This window comes from Acomys minous (genome assembly GCF_964271855.1).
Source record: "Acomys minous genome assembly, chromosome: 2".
NCBI classification, from domain to species: Eukaryota; Metazoa; Chordata; class Mammalia; order Rodentia; family Muridae; genus Acomys; species Acomys minous.
Genome location: NC_140484.1, coordinates 119,138,199 through 119,158,473, shown reverse-complemented (window position 1 = coordinate 119,158,473; position 20,275 = coordinate 119,138,199). Strand labels below are relative to the sequence as shown.

At 48.1% G+C, this 20,275-nt stretch overlaps 2 protein-coding genes across 3 annotated transcripts; one reads left to right on the top strand and one right to left on the bottom strand.

The window, feature by feature from the left end:
- Positions 1 to 341: 341 nt before the first annotated feature.
- MESD (mesoderm development LRP chaperone) lies at positions 342 to 15,808 on the bottom strand (the record flags this gene model as incomplete). 2 transcript variants are annotated; one of them, XM_084773377.1, is made up of 3 exons in its annotated part: positions 342 to 1,627; positions 2,892 to 3,124; positions 15,704 to 15,808. In XM_084773377.1, the coding sequence occupies 3 exons, from the start codon at positions 15,806 to 15,808 to the stop codon at positions 1,369 to 1,371; spliced, it is 597 nt and encodes a 198-aa protein (XP_084629503.1). In that variant the 3' UTR covers positions 342 to 1,368. The 2 variants fall into 2 exon arrangements, with proteins under 2 accessions (XP_084629503.1, XP_084629502.1); XM_084773376.1 differs by lacking the exon at positions 15,704 to 15,808 and adding an exon at positions 7,522 to 7,952.
- Positions 15,809 to 16,555: 747 nt separating this feature from the next.
- TLNRD1 (talin rod domain containing 1) lies at positions 16,556 to 18,229 on the top strand (the record flags this gene model as incomplete). Its single annotated transcript, XM_084773375.1, has 1 exon — positions 16,556 to 18,229. The coding sequence occupies one exon, from the start codon at positions 16,556 to 16,558 to the stop codon at positions 17,642 to 17,644; it is 1,089 nt and encodes a 362-aa protein (XP_084629501.1). The 3' UTR covers positions 17,645 to 18,229.
- Positions 18,230 to 20,275: the final 2,046 nt, after the last annotated feature.

Genomic DNA, 20,275 nt, shown 5'->3' with positions numbered 1-20,275 from the left:
GCCGAAAGACATCACAATTACAGACATCACAGTAGCTGATCAACTGCCCCACTTGAAAACAGAATAACCCCAGGGACGCGGCTTGTCTGAGATTTCCTGAGCCCACAGACCCCACCAGGATGGGTGCCCTGTGCCAGCTTCTTCTGGATTGGCAGCACCCTCAAACAGCAGGACAGCAGTGGATCATCTTCCCAGGGCTGCAATGCGTGAGGACCAAGAAAAGCCTCTTTCTGAAGAGGCTCAGCAGGTTGTGTCCAGAATATCCTGAGCTGGGGAGGGAGAGGGCATGGCTAAGAGAACCGTGAATGGGAACCAAAGCAAGGACAGAATCTATACATCACTGGAAGCCGGTAAATGGACTTTATTTTTGAAAAACCAATAATCAACAGTAGCTCCACTGGGACAAAGTATTGGCAGCAGGGCAGGGCAATTCTTTACAGTGGGACACTCTAACAGGGATACTTTCTAGCCATGTATGTGTACATGTATTATCTTAAATTGTTTTAAATTGCAACTGAGGTTTTAAAGAATGTAACTTCTTAAAAATGGCATCCTCCTAGAACTGTTGTTTTAGAGAGGCTTCAGCCCGGGGACAGCAGCACACCGCGAGAGTACCGCACAAAATCACAAGGTTAGGTAGGCACTTTATCAAAGAGAACTACTTAGAACACTGTAGATGAGGTCCGCTACTCTGGAAGCTTCTGCTGGTCCCTCCTCACCACAACACGAGCCCTCAGCTGAAGCACCCGTCTTCCCTCACACAAGGCAGATTAGCTTTCCCTCTCCAACCACAGGGGGGCTGGCAGACAAAGGATCCCCTGAGCTGATGAGGATTGCAGCCATCTGAAATGATTCCTTAGGATTTCTGGGTGGCACCGTCTCCTGAGTCTGCGCGTCAGGCGTGAGTTTTGTTGTCTGGGTCCTGGACGTGCAGAGTCGGCTGCGCTGTTCATACAGCATGTTTATCTTCATTGACTCAAAATCAGTGCCTGCCTCAGTCAAGCCACAGGTGCCCAAGGCTTGTCTGACTTGAGCTTGTAACACAGACACATCAGGCCACCGGACCAGAGCAGGTACAGTGCCAAGGGAGGGAGTGGTACTCCGAGGGGTGTCAAGGACTCATCAGATGTACGAGGTACAAAACATCAAGTTTCCATGTCAGGTGATGCCACAGGAAGCATGGCTTGCCAGTGTCCACTACCAATCACAAAGCCTGCCTTCACACGTGAAGCCTTTCATACAGTAACTGTGATACTGACCAGAGGGTCAGGAACTGACCCTTTCTAGAAGACACAAGAATGTCATCCGGTATGCAGCTCCCTGCATCCACCTGTCCCACCGCCTGCCCGGCAGGAGGCACGCCGCACCCTAGAGGTCTTCTCTTCTGCTCCCAGCTCGATTGTCTTCCTTGGAAGCCCGTGGCTTGGGATCGCCCTCCTTCTTCTTTTTACCTTTCTCTGGCTTTGTTTTGTTTTTCTCCTTGCTTCCCCCTCCTTTGCCATGGTACACCTGTCCCTCTAGAGTGACATCAGCACACCTGTCTTGACTGATCAAGAAGTCCTTGATCTCCCAGGCGTAGCTCCCATCCCGGAGCATGAAGATAGCACGGTCTGACCCCACGATGAACCTGGATGGAGAGGCCATGAGTTAGCAGTGCAGGTGAGGAGCCAGGGGTCAGAGAAAGGGGGGCACCTAGCCACATGTCAATTCACACAAATACACAGCACCACACTGCTCTGCCTTGGGGGCAAGTGGCTGCTGACTTTAATGTTCGCTGAGCTCTAAGCAAGCATCCTGCTTGTCAAGAGAGAAGCAGATGCTGATGCTCCTTGAGGCATAAATGATGCCCCTGTGAAGAGACTATAAAAGAAAATCTCCTTAGGGAGCTGCAGAGGAAGCACAGATGCACTAGGGAGGAGAGAAACCCCCGTTTTTATTTTTAATATCCTGAAAAATCATATATATCTATGTTTAATGTTTTTTGTCTGTTTTCCTTATAAATGGTCTCAAGTAGCCCAGGATGTTGCAGGATATTTGATCCCATTGTGATCCCGAGATTGTGAACCATAAAAACTCATCTTTTGCTTGGCATGGTTGGGCCCTAATACACACCTTTAATTCAAGAACTTTCTGTTTATTGTAAACAGGTGACTAAGGTGTGGTTCAGCCAGCCCTAGCACACACCTTTATTCCAAGAGCTTTCTGTAAATAGGATTTAATAAAGTTAACCCTAGGTCAAGAGGTGGGTCAACAAACCAGCTGACAGGGCTTAAAGAGTTAGAGAGACTTTGAGTTGAGGGGTAGTTAAGACAGCGTGTAGAAGTTGAAGGAGCTTTTAGCTCTTGAGCTCCTTGACCTTTGGCTTTTGGGGCATTCTGAGCATTGACCTGCGGAGCTGTAACTCCCTCAACGTCCCAAGAGGCTAAGCAACACATTTTACTCTGAAGAAGTGAAAATTAAAGAGACAAAGATAAACCAAACTTTCAAGACTAACTTAAATATTAAAACAAAATTACTCATTTTTGACCAATAACTAACTAAGTAATATAAATAAGTCTATGTTTATATAAAAATATTTAAATAAATTTAAAAGAACTCATAGACAGGAAAGGTCCAAGTCTCTTGGGAAGAATTCCAAAAAGGACATCCTGCTTCAGCCCCAGAAAACTCCCCAGCACACATCTCAGTGAGGTGGCATGAAGCTGTAATCCCAGTAGTCAAGAGGCAGAGGCACATGGATCTCTGTAAGTTCAAGGCCAGCCTGGTCTACAAAGCAAGTCCAGGACAGCCAAGGCTATGCAGAGAAACCCTGTGTTGAAAAACCAAAGGGGGGAGAATCAAATGCAAACCCCCAAATCCCCAGAAGAATGACCCATAGCCTGGGTCTTTACCTCTGAACGTCATAGTTGGCGTTGAACAGGCTGCCCTGCCACAGGCTGGTGACTTCCTCTGTCTCCTTCTCTGTAGGGTTCCCTGACACAGTGACAAACATCATCAGAGTCTTCCCTTTCTTTGTCATTTTCAAGATGCTCTCAGGCTTGCCTGGGTCGAGCTTTGAGAAGTCGACAGGTGCTGAGGGTCTCTTGTGCTCTGGAAGGTCTCCTTCTTCGATGTCATCATCTTTCTGCCAGGAGAGAGGGAGCATTAATCCTGTGATCAGAGACACCCCCTGCCCTTGCACAGGCACAGTCCACGGTGTCAGAAGCAGGCGACACACCACAAAAGTGCTATGCAAACAAAAACCCCAAGGATATCCCCTTGACACCACTCCGGGTCCTGTGTCAGACAGGATTCTATGTTTTTACTTGCAACCTACGTAACGTGGTAAATTATAAAAGCAGCCACATTCTAGTATGGTTATGGATGCTACACTAGCAACAAAAATAAAATATACATACAACAAATCTCAAATACAGGCAAAATGGCTGATGTCTACAATCCCAGTGACTCAGTAGACCAAGGAGAAAAGTAGAATTCAAGGCCAATTTAAGCAATTTAGCAAGAAAACACCTGGGGGTGTGGCTTAGTGGTAGAGTACATGCCAGGCATGTGTGAGGCCTTGGAGTCAATATCTAACACCACTAAGGCCGTCTTCTGTTTTTAAAATAACAGATGACAGGCATAAATGTATACATACTATACAATCCCATTTATTTAAAGTATCAAGAACAGGTAAAACTAGTGTGCGGTGACAGGAATAACACAGATCGCCTCTGGGAGGAGATGAGGAGGGTCCGACTGAGAAAGAACATAAACGGGCCTTCTGGTGTGACGGTCTGCAACCCCGGCGACACACCCAGTTCTGTATTTCAGTAAGGTGTAGGTTATACTATTCAAAACTCACTGTGGGCTCAGCCACGGACTGTGCTTCTAGCAAGTCCTGGGGTCCATCACCAGCAGAGCAAAACAGACAAACTCTTCGTGCTGAACACTTAAAACCCACAATTCACTACACCCAAACGTTCAACCCCAGGGGGCAGGCCTGTTCTCTGCAGCGGCGTGACCTAGCAATTCCGAAGCACCTTCTGTGAATTCTAAGAACAAAGTATCTTTCTGCATCAGAAAGAATTAAGAATTGTTCAATGAGTCACATAACATGTTAGAATGACACAGATGCCAACCTGAAGCAGCTCAGGTGTCAAATCTGGAATAATATGAACATCAAAATAATAGTAAGACTTTATAACTCTCCAAGTACAGTCCATATTGACATAAAGAAATAAGAGGGGAAAATGCATTATTAACACTAGAATATTAATAAACAGCTAAAAGTAGAATAAGCAATAAAATAAATAATAAATAAAAAAGAATGTATACAACAGATAGGTAAATAAGAATCCCTGAAGGAGGTGGTGAGTTAAGCTCAGTGTGCAAAGGTTCCTGTTTTGACACACATGATGACCTGAGTTCAACCCCCAGGACCCACGTGGTGGAAGGAAAGAGCTGACCACCCTCACCTAACTTGTTCTCTGACCTTCACATACATGCTGGGGAGGAGAGCTCACATCTGTAGTGTCTACACATACAAGTCCAGTCTGCATGGAGGCTGGCAAAGGGAGGCGTTGCCTGGTTCCACAGGGACAGAAGAGGAGAGTCACACACTCCCCTGTGGAGAAGCTGAGCAGTGAATGAGGGACACAGGATCACGTTTCTCCTGTGTCATCCCTGCAGGCTTTAGGCTTCGTGCTTAGCTTCCTCAACAGTGCTCACCCCTATGTGGGGCAATGTAGCTAAGTAGGTCAAAGAATAGGCTCTGAAGTCAAATGGCAAATTCCAGACTGGATGTGACCCTGTGACCCTGGGCAAATTGCTTCTAGATGCCTCAAGGGCAGCCTTCAGGAAACAGAGCCTCCCTTATCAGCCAAGAGAGAAGATTAAAGAAGACACCTCCCAGCTCACCAGTCCTCCACTTTCCAGAGTGACTTTCTATCAAATTTAGTCCTAACCATGGCATTCTCCTGTTCAAAGCCCCTAGCTCCAGGGCACGTTCTAAACTCGCTCAAAAGTATAGCTAGAAAGACGGTCCAAGGAGAGCTGGGAGTGGTGGCACATACCTTTAATTCCAGCACTCATGAGGGAGAGGCAGCTAGAAAGACGGTTCAAGGAGAGCTGGGAGTGGTGGCACACACCTTTAATCCCAGCACCCACGAGGGAGAGGCAGGAGGATCTTTTTGAGTTCGAGGCTAGCCTGGTCTACAAAGTGAGTCCGGGACAGCAAGGGCTACACAAAGAAAACTTGTCTCAAAAAGCCAAAAAAAAAAAGACGGTCCAAGGAGAAATGCTTAATAGCTATCAGAGGAAATATACACAACTTTTAGACATCCATCTATACTGATTACAGCTATTAAAATTATGTTGTCATGATGACAAACTAGAAACAGCATTAGTAGTAAGTAAATATGGATACCTAGTGCTGTAATATCTGGATAAAACAGCTTTTATGCCTATCAGATCCACCTATTTGCTACTTCTAAATACAGTGCAAACCCTGTGGCATTCAAGACCTCACTGGCCTGGCTCCAAGCAACCTTCATCCACTAGGCTAGATTTACTAGTTCAGATACTATGGAGTTGTATTCTTTCCTCCTGTTTTCTTAGTTAATAGTTGCAACTGCTTTGAGATGAACAGCAACACTTCCACTGTGCATATAAGAAAACTAAAGCACAGACATCTATACTAAGGCAAATTCACAAGTTTAAGTGGATTTGGCCATGCTGACATAAAGACAAAGAATGCATTACCAACAGTAGAATATCAACTAATAAATAGAAATATATACAATAGTGAGACAAATAAAAATTCCCAAAAGGGCTGGTGGGTTGGCTCAGTGGATAAAGGTATTTGCCCTGTGTATACTTGATGATCTGAGTTCATCCCCAGGACCCACCCACGTGGTGGAAAGAACTGATCACCCACCCCCAACCTGTTCTCTGACCTTCACGTGCATGCTGAGGCACATACATGGACACAGAGATCTCTCTACCAGACCAAATTTACAAGTTTCCATGTATTAAATGCAAGAAATGTTAATCTGTTAAGTCTCTGCTTTCAGCCCAGTAACCAGATCTCTCTTAGACTTTTCTCACAATCTCTCCTGTCTCAAATGCAACCTCCTCCCTGCAGCCTTCCCTCATTACCACACAACACCTTTTTTCTGTGGGATCCAACCACTATGGTTACTTCCTATCCACTCATTCTGACAGGTGCCTTGCTCATTTCTGCAACCTCCTCTTCCTCAGCGTCTCAGCATTGTCCATGTCTAAGCATCTCACAGGTAAGGTTCTCACTTTGGAGGATTAAAAGGCACTGTTTTTTAGTACAAAAAAAAAAAAAAGGCAGTTTGAAAAGGAGAAGAGAATGGGGGATTCAGTCTCACACATCCACTTAAATCTATTCTATTTTTTTTCTTTTTTGGGGGGGGGGCATCTCACTGTGAACCCCAAACAAATTTGAAATGTACTACGGAGCCAAGGTTTAACTAAGGCTCGCCTCCTCCACCAGTTTCCCAAGTGTTGGAACTACAAACATGCACAACCATGGCCCCACTACTCCAACTCTTTTCTTGGGGTACAGATAACCTAATATCAGGAGTCCCCTTTCTTCTAGTCCAGTCTGGCAGGTGACTGTTTTAAAGCGATGTCCCGAAGTCTAGCTCCTCCCAACAACACAGAGTTAGCCACAAATGAAAACACTGGCAGTGGAAATAAACCTTCACAGTTCTCCTGTAGAGAGAGGCCTCCTGCCCAAAGTTACACAGTGAGTACAGGTGTGTGATCCCTGTCCATTAGTTGGGCAAATCACTTTCAGAAGACGGGGCGGGGGAGGGGCGGCTTGCAACGTGCTTTGGTCAGCAACTGCCACTTAGTACCTTTATTCACACTCCTTGTGACCGCACAGCCCAGAGTATTCAAGTTATAGATCAGAATGTCGCCTTTCAGAAAACAAGTCCACTACTCTCTTGAATGAAAAACCTCAGTTCCATGAGATGCCTTTGGCTCCCGTTATCAGTAAAATAAATCCACCCACGAAGCCCCAGCAGGAACATACACCAAAGAAGTCAGAAACCCTCTATCACTTGGAGAATCTCTATTAAAACTAAGAAAACGTTCTTGAGACTACCTCCACAACGCATTCACCCCGTTACAGTAGGAAGGAGCGACGGAACGCTCTTCAAAAACGCTCTCTCCCTGTTTGTCGGCTCCCTGACCACCAGGATCAATGTAGAGACCACCAGAACACAGCAAGGAAAGTAGGGCTTGATTGATGAGAGGCCAAATCCTGATAGGAGTGGCCGAGGAGCCATGGTTGTAGAGGACACTGGGCGAGAGGCCTGAGCCTTGGTGGAATGAAGGAAGGCACGGGGGTCAGCGGGTACTTAAGACAGTCAATAAGGACCCTGAGCACAGGACCAGGAGAGGGATCAGAGAGCAAAAGTCAGAAGGTCACGAGCCCGAGGGGTAAGGGTTAGAGAGAAGAGATCTGTATGGAGAGATGCCCAGGAATGTGCGGGCGACACGGACCTCCCACTGCTCCAGAAGTCGCGCCATGTCGGCATCATTGTAATCGCGGATGTCTTTCTTCTTTTTCCGTAGAGGTGGGGTGGCCTCGCTAGGTGTATCGGCCGCGTAGGTCGCAAGAGGAGGGAGCAACAGAAGGTCCGAGGCACACAGAAACAGGAGGACCGCGCGCAGCCAGCTGGAGGCCGCCATGTCAGCCGCCCGGCGTAACCACTACAAGCACACTGAGCATGCGCACAGCGTGCGGCGCTCCCGCCCCTGGCGTACTCTTCACAGAATTACGCCCAGTACTCATCCCCAGTCCCACCCTAGCGGACTCAGGTCCCAGTGGCTCCGCCTCCCAGGCGGCCGTAGCGTGCCGCGACCCCGCCTCGTCCCATTTACTCCAGTCCCAACCTCCTCCGGAAGCCCCGGCCCTCCCCTGGGCTCTGCCCCACAGCTGCCTTCTCTTGGGGCTACCAACCTCAGGCTCCTCCCCATCGAGCCCCTCATCATCAGACTCCGCCCCACAGCTCCCTTCTCCAGGCCCCGCCCCTTTCCAGGCTCCGCCCCTCGGGCTCCTCCCCTTGACCTAGCTAAGCGGTCTGCCCTAGCTGGGTCTTAACTGGACAGTGTTTTTTCGACGCTTGGGGTTCTGCTAGAAGTCAGCCGTTTTGTCGAACATTCACTTAGCCAGGTTTGAAAGTTTCCTCAAGGCCCGTAGAAACTGCCAAACAGCGTCCTCGCAGCCTCAGCATTTTGCCTGTAAAATGAATGAGAATGGAAGATACACAAACTGCCTTGACCCTAAGGAGGCCCTTTTCAGGGTGTGGACATTCAACCTCACTCGCTAGTAATTTCCCATGAGAGAACCGCCAGCTAAATAACAAAGGACAGCCAGGGCAACTTTTCTCCAAGGCCATAAATATAGGATCTATTGTTTATTCTGTTCCACAGACAATTCTATCCACCCATCTTTCAATATCACTGTCAACTAAAAACGAAAAAAAAATAATTTGATAACTATTTTTATTGCTTAAAATAGTTCCTGTCTCTTCTGCTTTCCATCTACTGCTGTGGCTCTAATCTATGAGACAAAATCACTCTAATTTTGTTTTCTATTTTACAAGATTTTGATCACTAAGCTATCCAGATATAAAAAGAAAATATTTGGGGTTAAAAGATATTTTTGAAGTTTCATAAGCTTTAAGTGACATATCTGATTTCTTTAAAATTTCAAATTATATAATACGACACGAAACCTTGGTGAAGCTGGAAAATATTCAAACTGTATAGTTTAAGTATTGACCTCAAGGTGTCACATAATACATACAATTCACTTGTTTGCAAATCTGAAAGTATCTCAAGAAGTGGTTTTCAGTGTTTATGTCAGTATATTGTATTAATTACTAAGCATGCTGGGGTCCTTGAGGGCTTCATCCCTTTTACTGATGTATAGTTTTTGCTTTGGTTTTGGGATTTTGGGTTGGTTTTTCAAGACAGGGTTTCTCTGTGTAGCCTTGGCTGTCCTGGATTCGCTCTGTAGACCAGGCTAACCTTGAACTCAGAGATCTACCTGCCTCTGCCTTCCAAGTGCTGGGATCAAAGGTGTGTGCCACCACTCCTGGCTACTTTTTTTTGTTTGTTTTTTGAGACAGGGTTTCCCTGGCTGGCTGGAACTGTAGACCAGGCTGAACTCAAACTCAGAGATCTGCCTGCCTCTGCCTCCTAAGTGGTGAGATTAAAGACATACGCCACCATACTCAGTGTATAGTATTTTTCACTATTATGCCAGATTTTTTTTCCCTCTCTCTTTCTCCTCATGACCACTATTACTACTCTGCCCACCTTCTTTCTCCATGCTTTGGATGGATATGACTAATAGGTTTAATATAATACAAATCCTTTACAAAATGTTTAAGCAAAAATCTTTTTTTAATGATTGATACTTCTTTCACAGAAGGAGGTGGAACTTGAGTATGTGAGGATGTCGTGGGACATCCACTTTTCTTTCTCATATAGCCTCATAACACTGGTCTATCACACCTTCCATGTTCAAGGTCACCAAAAATTCCAGGATGGCTACTGGTACTCCAGCCATCACATGACATTCCAATAAAAGGAAATGGGAAAGCTGAAGGAAGAATGCTTTTCAGTGGGGTCAACTTCTTTTGAGCATCCTATTTGGGAGTTGTGCACAGCACTTCTGTTCTCATTGGCTGGAGCTTATCTCTTCTAAGAGGGGCTGGAGAGTTAACATTTAGCTGTATTTGCTAACATCCCAAATAAAATTAGGCTTGCTATGAAGAGAAAAACGTAAAAGTAGAGGTTGAGAAAGCAGCTAACGGCCGACGGAGATGCCGCACACCTTTGATCCCAGCACTTGGGAGGCAGACGCAGGCAGATCTCTGTGAGTTCTGGTCTAAAGAGTGAGTTCCAGAGCCCAGTAGGCAGCCATGAGGCTCAATAGGTCCAGCCTGCAAACAGGATGAGTGGCAGCGGGGGAGGCAGGGCCAGTGGTTGGGATCTTGCGCAGAAAACTTCAGGCAGGTGCCCTGCCATGTTGGCACCTGGATGTCGAATGAGGAAATCTCCAGAAAAAAAAAAAGTTTTAGTCGGGCAAGGTGGCACATGCCTTTAACCCCAGCACTCGGGAGGCAGAGGCAGGCAGATCACTGAGTTCGAGACCAGCCTGGTCTACAAAGTGAGTCTAGGACAGCTAAGGCTAAACAGAGAAATCCTGTCTTGAAAAAACAAACAAACAAACAAACAAACAAACACACAAAGTGAGTTCCAAGATAGCTAGGGCTACACAGAGAAACCTTGTCTGGAAAAACCAAGGGGGGGGGGGGGAAGAAAAGAAAAAAAAAAAAGAAAGTCAATTAGCAATCTGTGCCTATTGACCTTCCCTCTAAGGTCAAAGGCAATATGCATTTATTTCCACTCTAGTAGTGGCTCATTTTTTCCATATTCATGAATGGATATGCAAAAACACAAGACATTTTCTGTTGACACTGTGCAGAAACAACTCATAAGGAAAAAAATGGGGTAAATTTTTTTTTTCTTTTCTGAAATCATAGGGGAAATGTCATGAGCCTTCTCCCAGGGGCACATTGCTCCACCCAGTGGCTTGGAGCTCTCTACTGGCACAGTCATGCTAAAAAACATGCACAGCTGTGGCAGATCATGTGCTCTACAGGGCGGGGTCACCCGGGTCATTCATTCTGCCAACTGCCAAGGTAAGGTTAAAAAAAAAATGCTGGTTTTCTTGGCCCACAATATCTAGTTACAAAGAATAAAAGTTTCTTTTTCTTTTTTTTAAGTGTTGTACTGCAATTGTTGAAACACGTCAGAAGTTCCAGGGCTACCGACTGTCATCTGAGGAAGAAACACATCTGGCTCCTACTTCATTGATGTAAAACCATCTGGAGCAACTATTTTCAACACTTTGATACTTTTAAGTATATTTTGGTGCTTTCGAACTTGGTTCAGTTCAACCCCGAAAGACTTATTTTACCGATAACTTACTGTTAGGAAGGTGAGTCACTGACAGGAAGATGAACCTAAAGTCCTTGGTATCGTAGCCTTGGTTTTGTAATAGCAGAGGACAGAAGTCATCTACAGTTAATTCTACATAGGTTCCCAGGAGGTTGGGAGCTAAAGAGATCAAGCCATGGTAAGTGTCCTGTACTTATTTCTTCTCTCTCTCTCTCTCTCTCTCTCTCTCTCTCTCTCTCTCCCTGTGATGATATTCATGTGAAGCTCAGAGGTTAATATCTAGTGTGTCCTTTCAATTTCTACCTAATAATACATTGAAGCAAGGTCTTTTCTTTAAACCTGGAGTTTGCCATTTCTGCTACTGGCTAGCTAGCTAGCTTACTAGAGATTCCCTTTCTGTCTCCTTGAGGGCTGGCCCACCCAGGGATCCAAACTTTGGTCCTCATGCTTGATCAGAAAGAGCTTTACCCACTGAGCCGTCTCTCCAGTTCCAGTCCCTGTATTTGTCATGGTTTTGGAATCATTTAAATAGTTGGTATGGCTATGGGGCAAATCTGGACTCAGGACACGTTCTTCCCTGAAGTTTTTCTTCTACCGCGGCACTACTTAAGTTGCAGCATAGTAACACTAGGAACCACAGAGATACTAGACTGCAAATTCTGGAGCCCGAAGAACTCACATGGCCCTGGAATCCAAGCCAGGTCTGAGGCAGTGAAGTGTAGAGCTGGAGAAAAGGGACCGGAAGTGAGTGTGTTCATGGCCTAAATGACGGGCCAGGCTCTATGTTAAGTATCCCACCTCCAAGTGTCTCTTGGGTTTAATGAGACTACCAACCTGGGTTCATGATTGCCTATGCTCTCCACAGCAAAAGAGGTAGAACAATACCTCCTAGCACTACCTGAAACCTTACCCGAGCAACATACAAAACAATTGAGAAATTGGATGGCCTAGTTATCAGTGAGGCTGAGCACCTGGTGGGTAGGTCACTGGTACCAAGCATTAATCCTTTAACCACCTAATTGTGGGAAGGCCTGACAAATGGATGCCATCAACATTGGCTGATGTGTATGAAGGCATCAGATGTAGGGGAGAGTAGATACCGGCTCTGTTCTTCACAGGTGCACTGAGTTGTGGAGGGAGGTAGACCAGTAGTCCCAAACAGCATCGCACCAGTCTCACCCAGGTTCTACAGACAGTATAACGGAAATGAAGAGCAAAGATGGCCAAGTGTGCCTAAAGGTCCACAGCTCTGTGTAAGGCAACAATAGCCCTAGGTAACCGATAGGTACTGACCACAGGTATCCTGGCCAGGAATGGTTAGTGTTAGCTATGTCCCTAAATCCTGGGATTTTTTTTTCTCTCACTCACCAGTAGAAGAATTGGCTATGAAATTATTGGCCTGTGCAAGAAACCTTGTCCATTTAGGGTACCCTGGGAAACACTTGGAGGAAATCCCCACTCTCCTAGATACTAGAAGCCGAACGCTCAGGCATTCCTGCCAGTGCCATCACTGGGCCTGTGTGCAGCTTCCTTGTTCACTACAGGAGAAGCAACAGGGAAGAAGAGGGACTGAAGGCCAAAGTTTTTCCCAGAACAGGATCATGAAGTGCCAGAGTACTAGAGAACACTTGAACTAAGGAGGGTGGCCTATTCCATGGGGATTCTGTACCCTAGCTAGTGCAGGGTTCATCAACTGTGATGAAAAAAAGAGATGAGACCACATTACTTCGGATCCTCCTGCCTCTTACCTCCCAAGGGCTAGTGTGTCACCACACTGGGATCAAAGTGATACTCAAGGGAAGAGAATGTACCACGATGCATGCAAATGTATAAGAAAGGTCACGTGAAATCGCTGTTCACATGTAGCACAAACATAAAACCAAGAAACACAGCTCCAAAGGGACGATATGACCAAGACTTATCCTTACCAGCCACTGGGTGGCACTGTATACCACAGACAGCTTGGTTGCTGGGCCACAAATTCTGGGGCAGATTATGAAACGTAGGTATGACTGTCTAATGAATACAAGTGGATATTGTTTCCCCTAAAAAAGAAATTGTGACACATTACAGCGTCAGTTAACCTTAGTGACATAACTAATGAAATAAGACAGGCACAAAAGGACAGAGTACTTCAAATAATCAGGTTCATGGACAAAGTTGGTGATGGCCAGGGACTGGGAGAGAGAATGGAAAGATGCTATTTCACGGGTAGAGTGTCAGGGGTGATGAGACACTTCTGCAGTTGGATGGCACTGGGCACAGTCCCTCCACAGTTACAGCAAGGTGAGAAGGGACAGGGAATTTTAGACTTGGCTTCCACTTCTTTGGCTTGCAAGTCACCTGTTCTTCCCTAGCACTGGTCAGAACGCACCTCTGCCCAACCTGACTGAAAACCTAAGTATACAGTACTCAATGCGATGTCCATTTTGCTCTGTGCTTTCACGGTATAAACAGTGACTGGAAGCACTTGTTTGTGAACCTGCCCTTCCTGGACTCTAATCTTCAGAGGCAGAGGCTGCCTATTACAATCTATTATGCAAGCTCAGTGCCTTGAACAGGGGCTGGCACATGGTTGATGCCCAGTGTTTGAGCCATAAGCCAACAATAGCAGGAGGAAAAAACAAAATAAAATCAAAACCACAACAAAACCCAAAAGGCAAGTGATCAGTTTAGGGAGAGTGGTACTATCTGAAATGAAGCCTTAGTGGCAGGCAGCTTTATCTACTAAGCCATTTTGCTGGCCCCTCTCTTAAGTTTTTTAAGCTAAGAAAACTATTCCTTTAGGGCTAACTGTTATTCCTGAGTTACCATGAATAGTCTGAAGTCTGCTTTTCAACCTTGTAGAAAAATACGAAGGAGTAGTCCTAACAGAATCACTACTTTTTAGAGAGCCACTGGTTTTACCGGCTTCAGTTTATAGAGGAATTTGGTTCACCTAGAATCTAAAGGCTCGGCTAGAGCATTTATTTATTTATTTATTTATTTATTTAGGTTATGAGTAGGGTGACTATCCATCCAGGTCTTAAATTTGTTGTTCCTCGTTAACTTATATTAATAATCTGTCTCATAGTTCACTCTGTAAACTACTAGGTTTGGACAATACATTTGAAGGTCAACCAATTTATAAATAACATTTATAACCGGCTGAAAAATGATGACGTGGAGATCCTAGGAAGGGACAGCAGAACAAACATTTCCATTGGCTGAGCACACCCAGCTGTGCTGTACTGGGCACCAGCTGAAGGCACGGCTGCTTCAGGACTGTGGAGAGAAGGGCGTGCTTTGCTGGGAGGAGGCCCAGGTGTTCCAGGAGTTTCCTGCAGACAAGGCCTGCTCAAAGAAAGGGAGTAGCCTTGGCCCCTTTGCGTGGGTGGGTGGGGGGTGGCCTTCTCTTCTATCCATCTGCAGTGGCCAGGAGCTTACGAAATCACTTGGCCCACCTGGCCCCTGGGCTCGATGGCACAGGCCTGCAGTCCCAACTGCTTGAGAGGCTGGGTTCAAAGGCAGCCTGCACAATTTAGTCAGACCCTGTTTCCAAAAATTAATAAGTAAAAGTCAAATTAATAAATAAAAAGTTCAGTAGTTCAAGGTCCCAGGCTTCATCTCTAGTTATAGAGCCGGGAGCCATCTGGGCCACCACTTTCCCAGCCTGTAACCCTGAGATAACAGTGTTTACCTCCAGAGGCAGGATCGTTACTTAACAGTGGGTGCTATTATTCCACTATATAGATGGAGCCAGGAAAGAACAAACTGCTGATCGAGACCCATACTAATTGTAGCCAGCTGGAACCGAATCACCATACACTACCTGATTTGGAGACAGAACTTGCCCAAGGTCACATAACTCCTGGGCGGCTGGGGCAAGACCAACCCCAGAAAGCGTCTACCCCTGAGTCCTACTAGCTGTGGGGGTGACCAGCGCTCCTTTTCTTTCACTGCTTCAAGAAAACCCACCCATAGCAGGGGGTCGAACACAACAAAAAGCGGGAGAGGGCTTGCAAAAGTCATTGAAACTCAGATTATTCGAATCCGGGGACGGGGGCGGGGGGACGGAGGGTGTGCCAAACAAACAGGGAATAGAGACTGGCGGGGGTAGCAGGCTCTCCAAGTGAACAAAACAGATCACCTTTTACACTTGCTCTCTCGGCGGGGAGGAAGCACCGAGTCCCGGGGTAGGCTGAAAGCTTACGTAAGGCCACTAGCGGCTGCGCCCCGGTGTCCCCAGGGTATGAGCAACGGCAGGGCGCGGAGCGAGGGCGGTCTTTCCCCACCACACATGCCTCCCAGCCTCTCCGGATGCAGGGACCACCGGCCCCAGGGCCGCAGCGTCGGGTCTGGGCGCGGCGTCCTCCCACGGCCCCCAGCTTCCCGGGGGAGGAGCAGCGCATCGCGCAAGCATCCGGGATCGGCGGAGGGGGCGGGAGGAAGGGCGAGAGGAGGAAGCGGGATTTAAACGAAAGGCGGTGACGCCACACAAAAGATTCCTATAGGCTCCGGGGAGGTTACGGCCGAGGTGGCGGCGGCGAGCCGGGGGCGAGGCGGACGCGAGGAGGCGAAAGCCGCAGCAGCGCGCGGGCAGGCGGGTGTCCCCTGGCCTGCGGTCTCCGCCCTTCCTTTCAGTTGCTCGGAGGTCGCTCGGAAGTTGCTGGTTGACAAACATGGCAGGAGTCGGGGCCCCAGTCGACCGCCGCGGCGCCGCTCACACCTTCTGAGCCGGCCACCCTGGGGCATCGGATACACGGGGCCTGCGGGCTCTGCGGGGAAACAGGGATGGAGTCGCCACGACAGCCGGTCCCCGGGCGCAGGCCATTTAGGCGAGGAGGGCGTGCCGCCGAGGCGCCCGGCCGCGCACTCTGAACCGCCAGGCGGGAAGGCGCGGCCGCCCAGCACCCTGCGTTGCTGCCTCCCGCCCGACTGACTCCGCGCGGCCGCCACAGAACCAGCCACGCCCTCGGCCCTGCGGCCGCCCAGCACCCCAAGAGCCAGAGCAGGAGATGCAGCCGCGCGCCCCTGGGCGTCAGCTCCCGTCGCCGTCGCCTGCCAGCACCGCCTGGCAGGGTCGCCGCGCCTAAAGCCCACGTGCACTGCTGAACGGGATCGCCGCAGCGCGGAGGCTGACAGCAAAAGCCTGCGGGGGCCTCGCCCGCGCTCCTCCTGGAGCAGAGGATTTTGATTTCAAAGGAAGGAAGGAAGGACAACTCCCAGCTTCCCTGTCCCGCCCTCTCCGCTCCGGCGGCCCGGCCGGCCATGCCCAGGAAGGCGGCGACAGTCGGGCAGCGGGGACTTTTCTGGTAGGCTCGTGGCGAGGGGCGCGGACTAGCTGTCTGCGGTGCCCCGACTTACGGTTCCCTAGAGCGCGCACAGCGCCCCGAAGAGCTTGCCGCGGGCTTGGGCCCGCCCCGCGACGCCCGGCCCCCGGCCGCCGCCACCCTGATCTCTGTGCCCGCCGCGGTGGGTGGCATGATGGTGCGCGGAAGGCAGCGTGGCCCTGGCCAGCTGAGTCGCGGCGGCGGTGGTAGTGGGCTCCCCAGCGGCATGCCAGTGCCCCCTGGGCGCGATGGCTAGCGGCAGTGCCGGGAAGCCCACTGGCGAGGCGGCTTCTCCGGCTCCTGGGAGCGCCGTCGGCGGGGCCGGCTCGCAGCCGCGGAAGAGGCTAGTATCTATCTGTGATCACTGCAAGGGCAAGATGCAGCTGGTGGCCGACCTGCTGTTGCTGTCTAGCGAGGCACGGCCGGTGCTCTTCGAAGGTCCCGCCTCGCCTGGCGCTGGTGCGGAGTCCTTCGAGCAGTGCCGAGACACCATCATCGCGCGCACCAAGGGGCTATCCATTCTCACCCACGACGTGCAGAGCCAGCTCAATATGGGCCGCTTTGGAGAGGCGGGGGACAGTCTTGTGGAACTGGGGGACTTGGTGGTGTCACTGACCGAGTGTTCTGCACACGCGGCCTACCTGGCAGCTGTTGCCACTCCAGGCGCTCAACCTGCACAGCCTGGCCTTGTGGACCGCTACCGTGTGACACGCTGCCGCCACGAGGTGGAACAGGGCTGTGCTGTGCTTCGAGCCACCCCACTGGCCGACATGACCCCTCAGCTATTGCTGGAGGTGTCACAGGGCCTGTCGCGCAACCTCAAGTTCCTGACTGACGCGTGCGCCCTGGCCAGTGACAAGTCACGGGACCGCTTCTCAAGAGAGCAGTTTAAACTGGGCGTCAAGTGCATGAGCACCAGTGCATCCGCGCTGTTGGCATGCGTTCGCGAGGTGAAGGCAGCCCCCAGCGAGCTGGCCCGCAGCCGCTGCGCACTCTTCAGCGGGCCCTTGGTGCAGGCTGTGAGTGCTTTGGTGGGCTTTGCCACCGAGCCTCAATTCCTGGGTCGCGCAGCGGCTGTGAGTGCTGAGGGCAAGGCGGTGCAGACCGCCATCTTGGGAGGCGCCATGAGTGTGGTGTCAGCCTGCGTGCTCTTGACCCAGTGCCTCAGGGATCTGGCGCAGCACCCCGATGGGGGCGCCAAGATGTCGGACCACAGGGAGAGGCTGAGGAACTCGGCCTGTGCCGTGTCTGAAGGCTGCACCCTGCTATCTCAGGCTTTAAGGGAAAGGTCTTCACCCAGGACTTTACCGCCAGTGAATTCCAATTCTGTGAATTAGCACCTCCCCACACCCGTACCTATTTTCCACCCCAGGCTAAAGGAAAACACTTACTCCTCCCCTCTCCATTTATACCAAAGAAATCATAGGTGACCCCTCTCCCCCTATTAAATGCTCAAGAGAATTTTCCAGAAGGCAGGGCCATGCACACAACATGTACACAGAGGGCCCAGGTGTCTACCAGCACACAGTAGGGCCTCATCCAGAAGCTGGGTAGTCTGCTGGCTGCAGGATTGCCCCTACACACCCCAGCCCCTCAACTCAATTACTAATTGGGCAGGAAAGAGGTCATAGGTTCATTTCTTTCTTCTTTTTAATTAAAAGAAAGGTTACCTCAGTTTTCACTCCTTAGACATGGATGTAGCTACCTTTTTGTATGTTTTATTTTTGTTGAATTAGAGTATACATGGTGTGAAAAGAGTATGATTTTGCCATGTGATTTGCAAGGTGGGGGGGGGGAGCTACTGTGAGCGTGTGTTTTATTTTTTAACTTACACTATAGAGTGATTTTCCCCCAATGTCAAGTTTTTACCCTGCATGTACTGGAGTATTTATTTCATCTATTAAATTGTTATGTTTCTCAGATGGCTTTTTGCAGTTACTGTATTTGCACTAACTGTGAATGCTACCTGTCATCTGTGGGAGGGAGTGGGGGCCAGGGGGGGCTGAGGTTTACTTCGGTTGGCAAGTGAACCCCTGGTGCCCAGCCTTTTCCCCTCAAGAATTACATCCTGGAAAGACAAATGGGATCTATTTTTAAAGGCAGGGGACAAGTGATTGGATTATGCAGTGCTTGGAAGTGGGCTGTTGGTAGGGATTGTGTCTTTCCTTCAGTTTTTCTGGAAAGTAATTTTGCTCTTTGTCCTCCAGTCATCTCACCATCATAATGAGCCATGGTTCAGGCTTAGTGAATGAAGTCTGCTTGGTATTTAACCTGTCATGTTTAAGTTAAAGCATTTCCTAATATTGTGGGATGCAGCCTCCCGACAGCTCACAGGATTTCTGCACCCGGACTTTCACAGCACTGTATCAACTGAGTGCAGCTACCCTCTTTGGTGAGGCTAGGCCTTACTCAGAACTCTCTATGGCTTTACAGAGAAAATATAGACGGTTCTAGGCTGTTTGGTAGAGGAGGATGTCTCCCAGAGTGTTAATAATTGCCAGCAGAGGGCTTGTTTTTGTGACCTTGATTCAAGTGGTTGGTTGTGTATTGAAAGAATATTTTGTTGATTGAAATTATTTCAAGGCAGTTTGGCTTTTCTGTAGCTATATAAAGGAATTTGGGATGGGCTTTTTAAAGGGAGTGTATAGTTTGCTGAAGACACTGTTGAATAGTTTCTTATTTTAAAAAAAATGACAAACTGATTTACAGTCTTGAGGCTTGGGAGAGCCACATGCATACAAACTACAGGCTTTAAGCATGTCATTTACTTGGTGGCTGGGGTGGTGGTGGTATATTATGATTAAACTTCTGAGTGCCTACAGATCTGAAAAGATTTCACCATCAAGTATTAGAATGGAGAGAGTCAGATTAACTGGCATGCTTGAGTGGCTGTATTTATTGCAAGACTGTGAAATTTGACTCATAAAATGATCTCTTCTCACACCATTTCTAAAAAACCAACAACAACAACAACAACAAAACCCAGTTAAAGTAATAGGGTATATATGTTTTATTTACAATGGTCAGGGGAAAGCTCACACCTGTAATTCCAACACTTATGACGGTGAAGTAGGAGTGTTGCCGTGATTGTGAGGCCACCATGGGCTGCCTCGAACAAACAAAAGATATATGTATATATATTAGAAATTAAATAAGAAATGGTCAAAGGAGTAGGTTTTCCCCCCCCCTTTCAGGTCCTGCAAGAGTTAAACTATTAAAGTAAAATAAAGTGACCTTGAGTATTCCCATTCCCCTGCTCTTTTGTAAACTTTAGTCTAGATCAGCTTCAGGGAGATTGGGGGGAAGGAGAGAGGGCAAAGAAAATCCTGTGTGCATGTGGAAATTATTTCTGTTTATTGGATTTATACAAATAATGGTAAAATCTGAATTTTGTATGGTTCCTTTAGTCTGCAGATCACAGAGTAAAAGCCTGTAATTTTGGTAATTAAGAAAAAAGAATTGTCAGTTTATTCTTGAATTCACTCCTTAAAGAAGTAATTTTAAAGATTATGGGAGCCAAGAGGCAAAAAGACTTGTCCTGTCTCCTTGCATGACATTAACTAACTAGACTCCAAATTAAACTTGACACTGCTGTCTCTCACAGACAAGTGACAGTTGCTCTCAGTGCTTGTGTGTATGTGAAGGTTTGGGTGTGTAATGTTAAAAATCTCTGTCTCCAGAAAAGTGACATTTAGCTTCTTTTTTCTTTTTTGTTTATAAGGGTCGAAGTTTGTCCAACAGCAGGTGTCTTGAAATTATCTGGCTTTTCAGCAGGTTTTTTAGAAGCCAGAGTGAGGAGCACACCACACTGTGTGGTGTGGTGTGTGTGTGTGTGTGTGTGTGTGTGTGTGTGTGTGTATGTGTGTGTGTGTAGTGCCTGAGTAGGCAAAGGACTTGGGCACAAGTCTTTGATATTTTAACTTTCTTCCAGTGTATTAGTACTTGCAAACTTCTCTTTTAAGTAATCC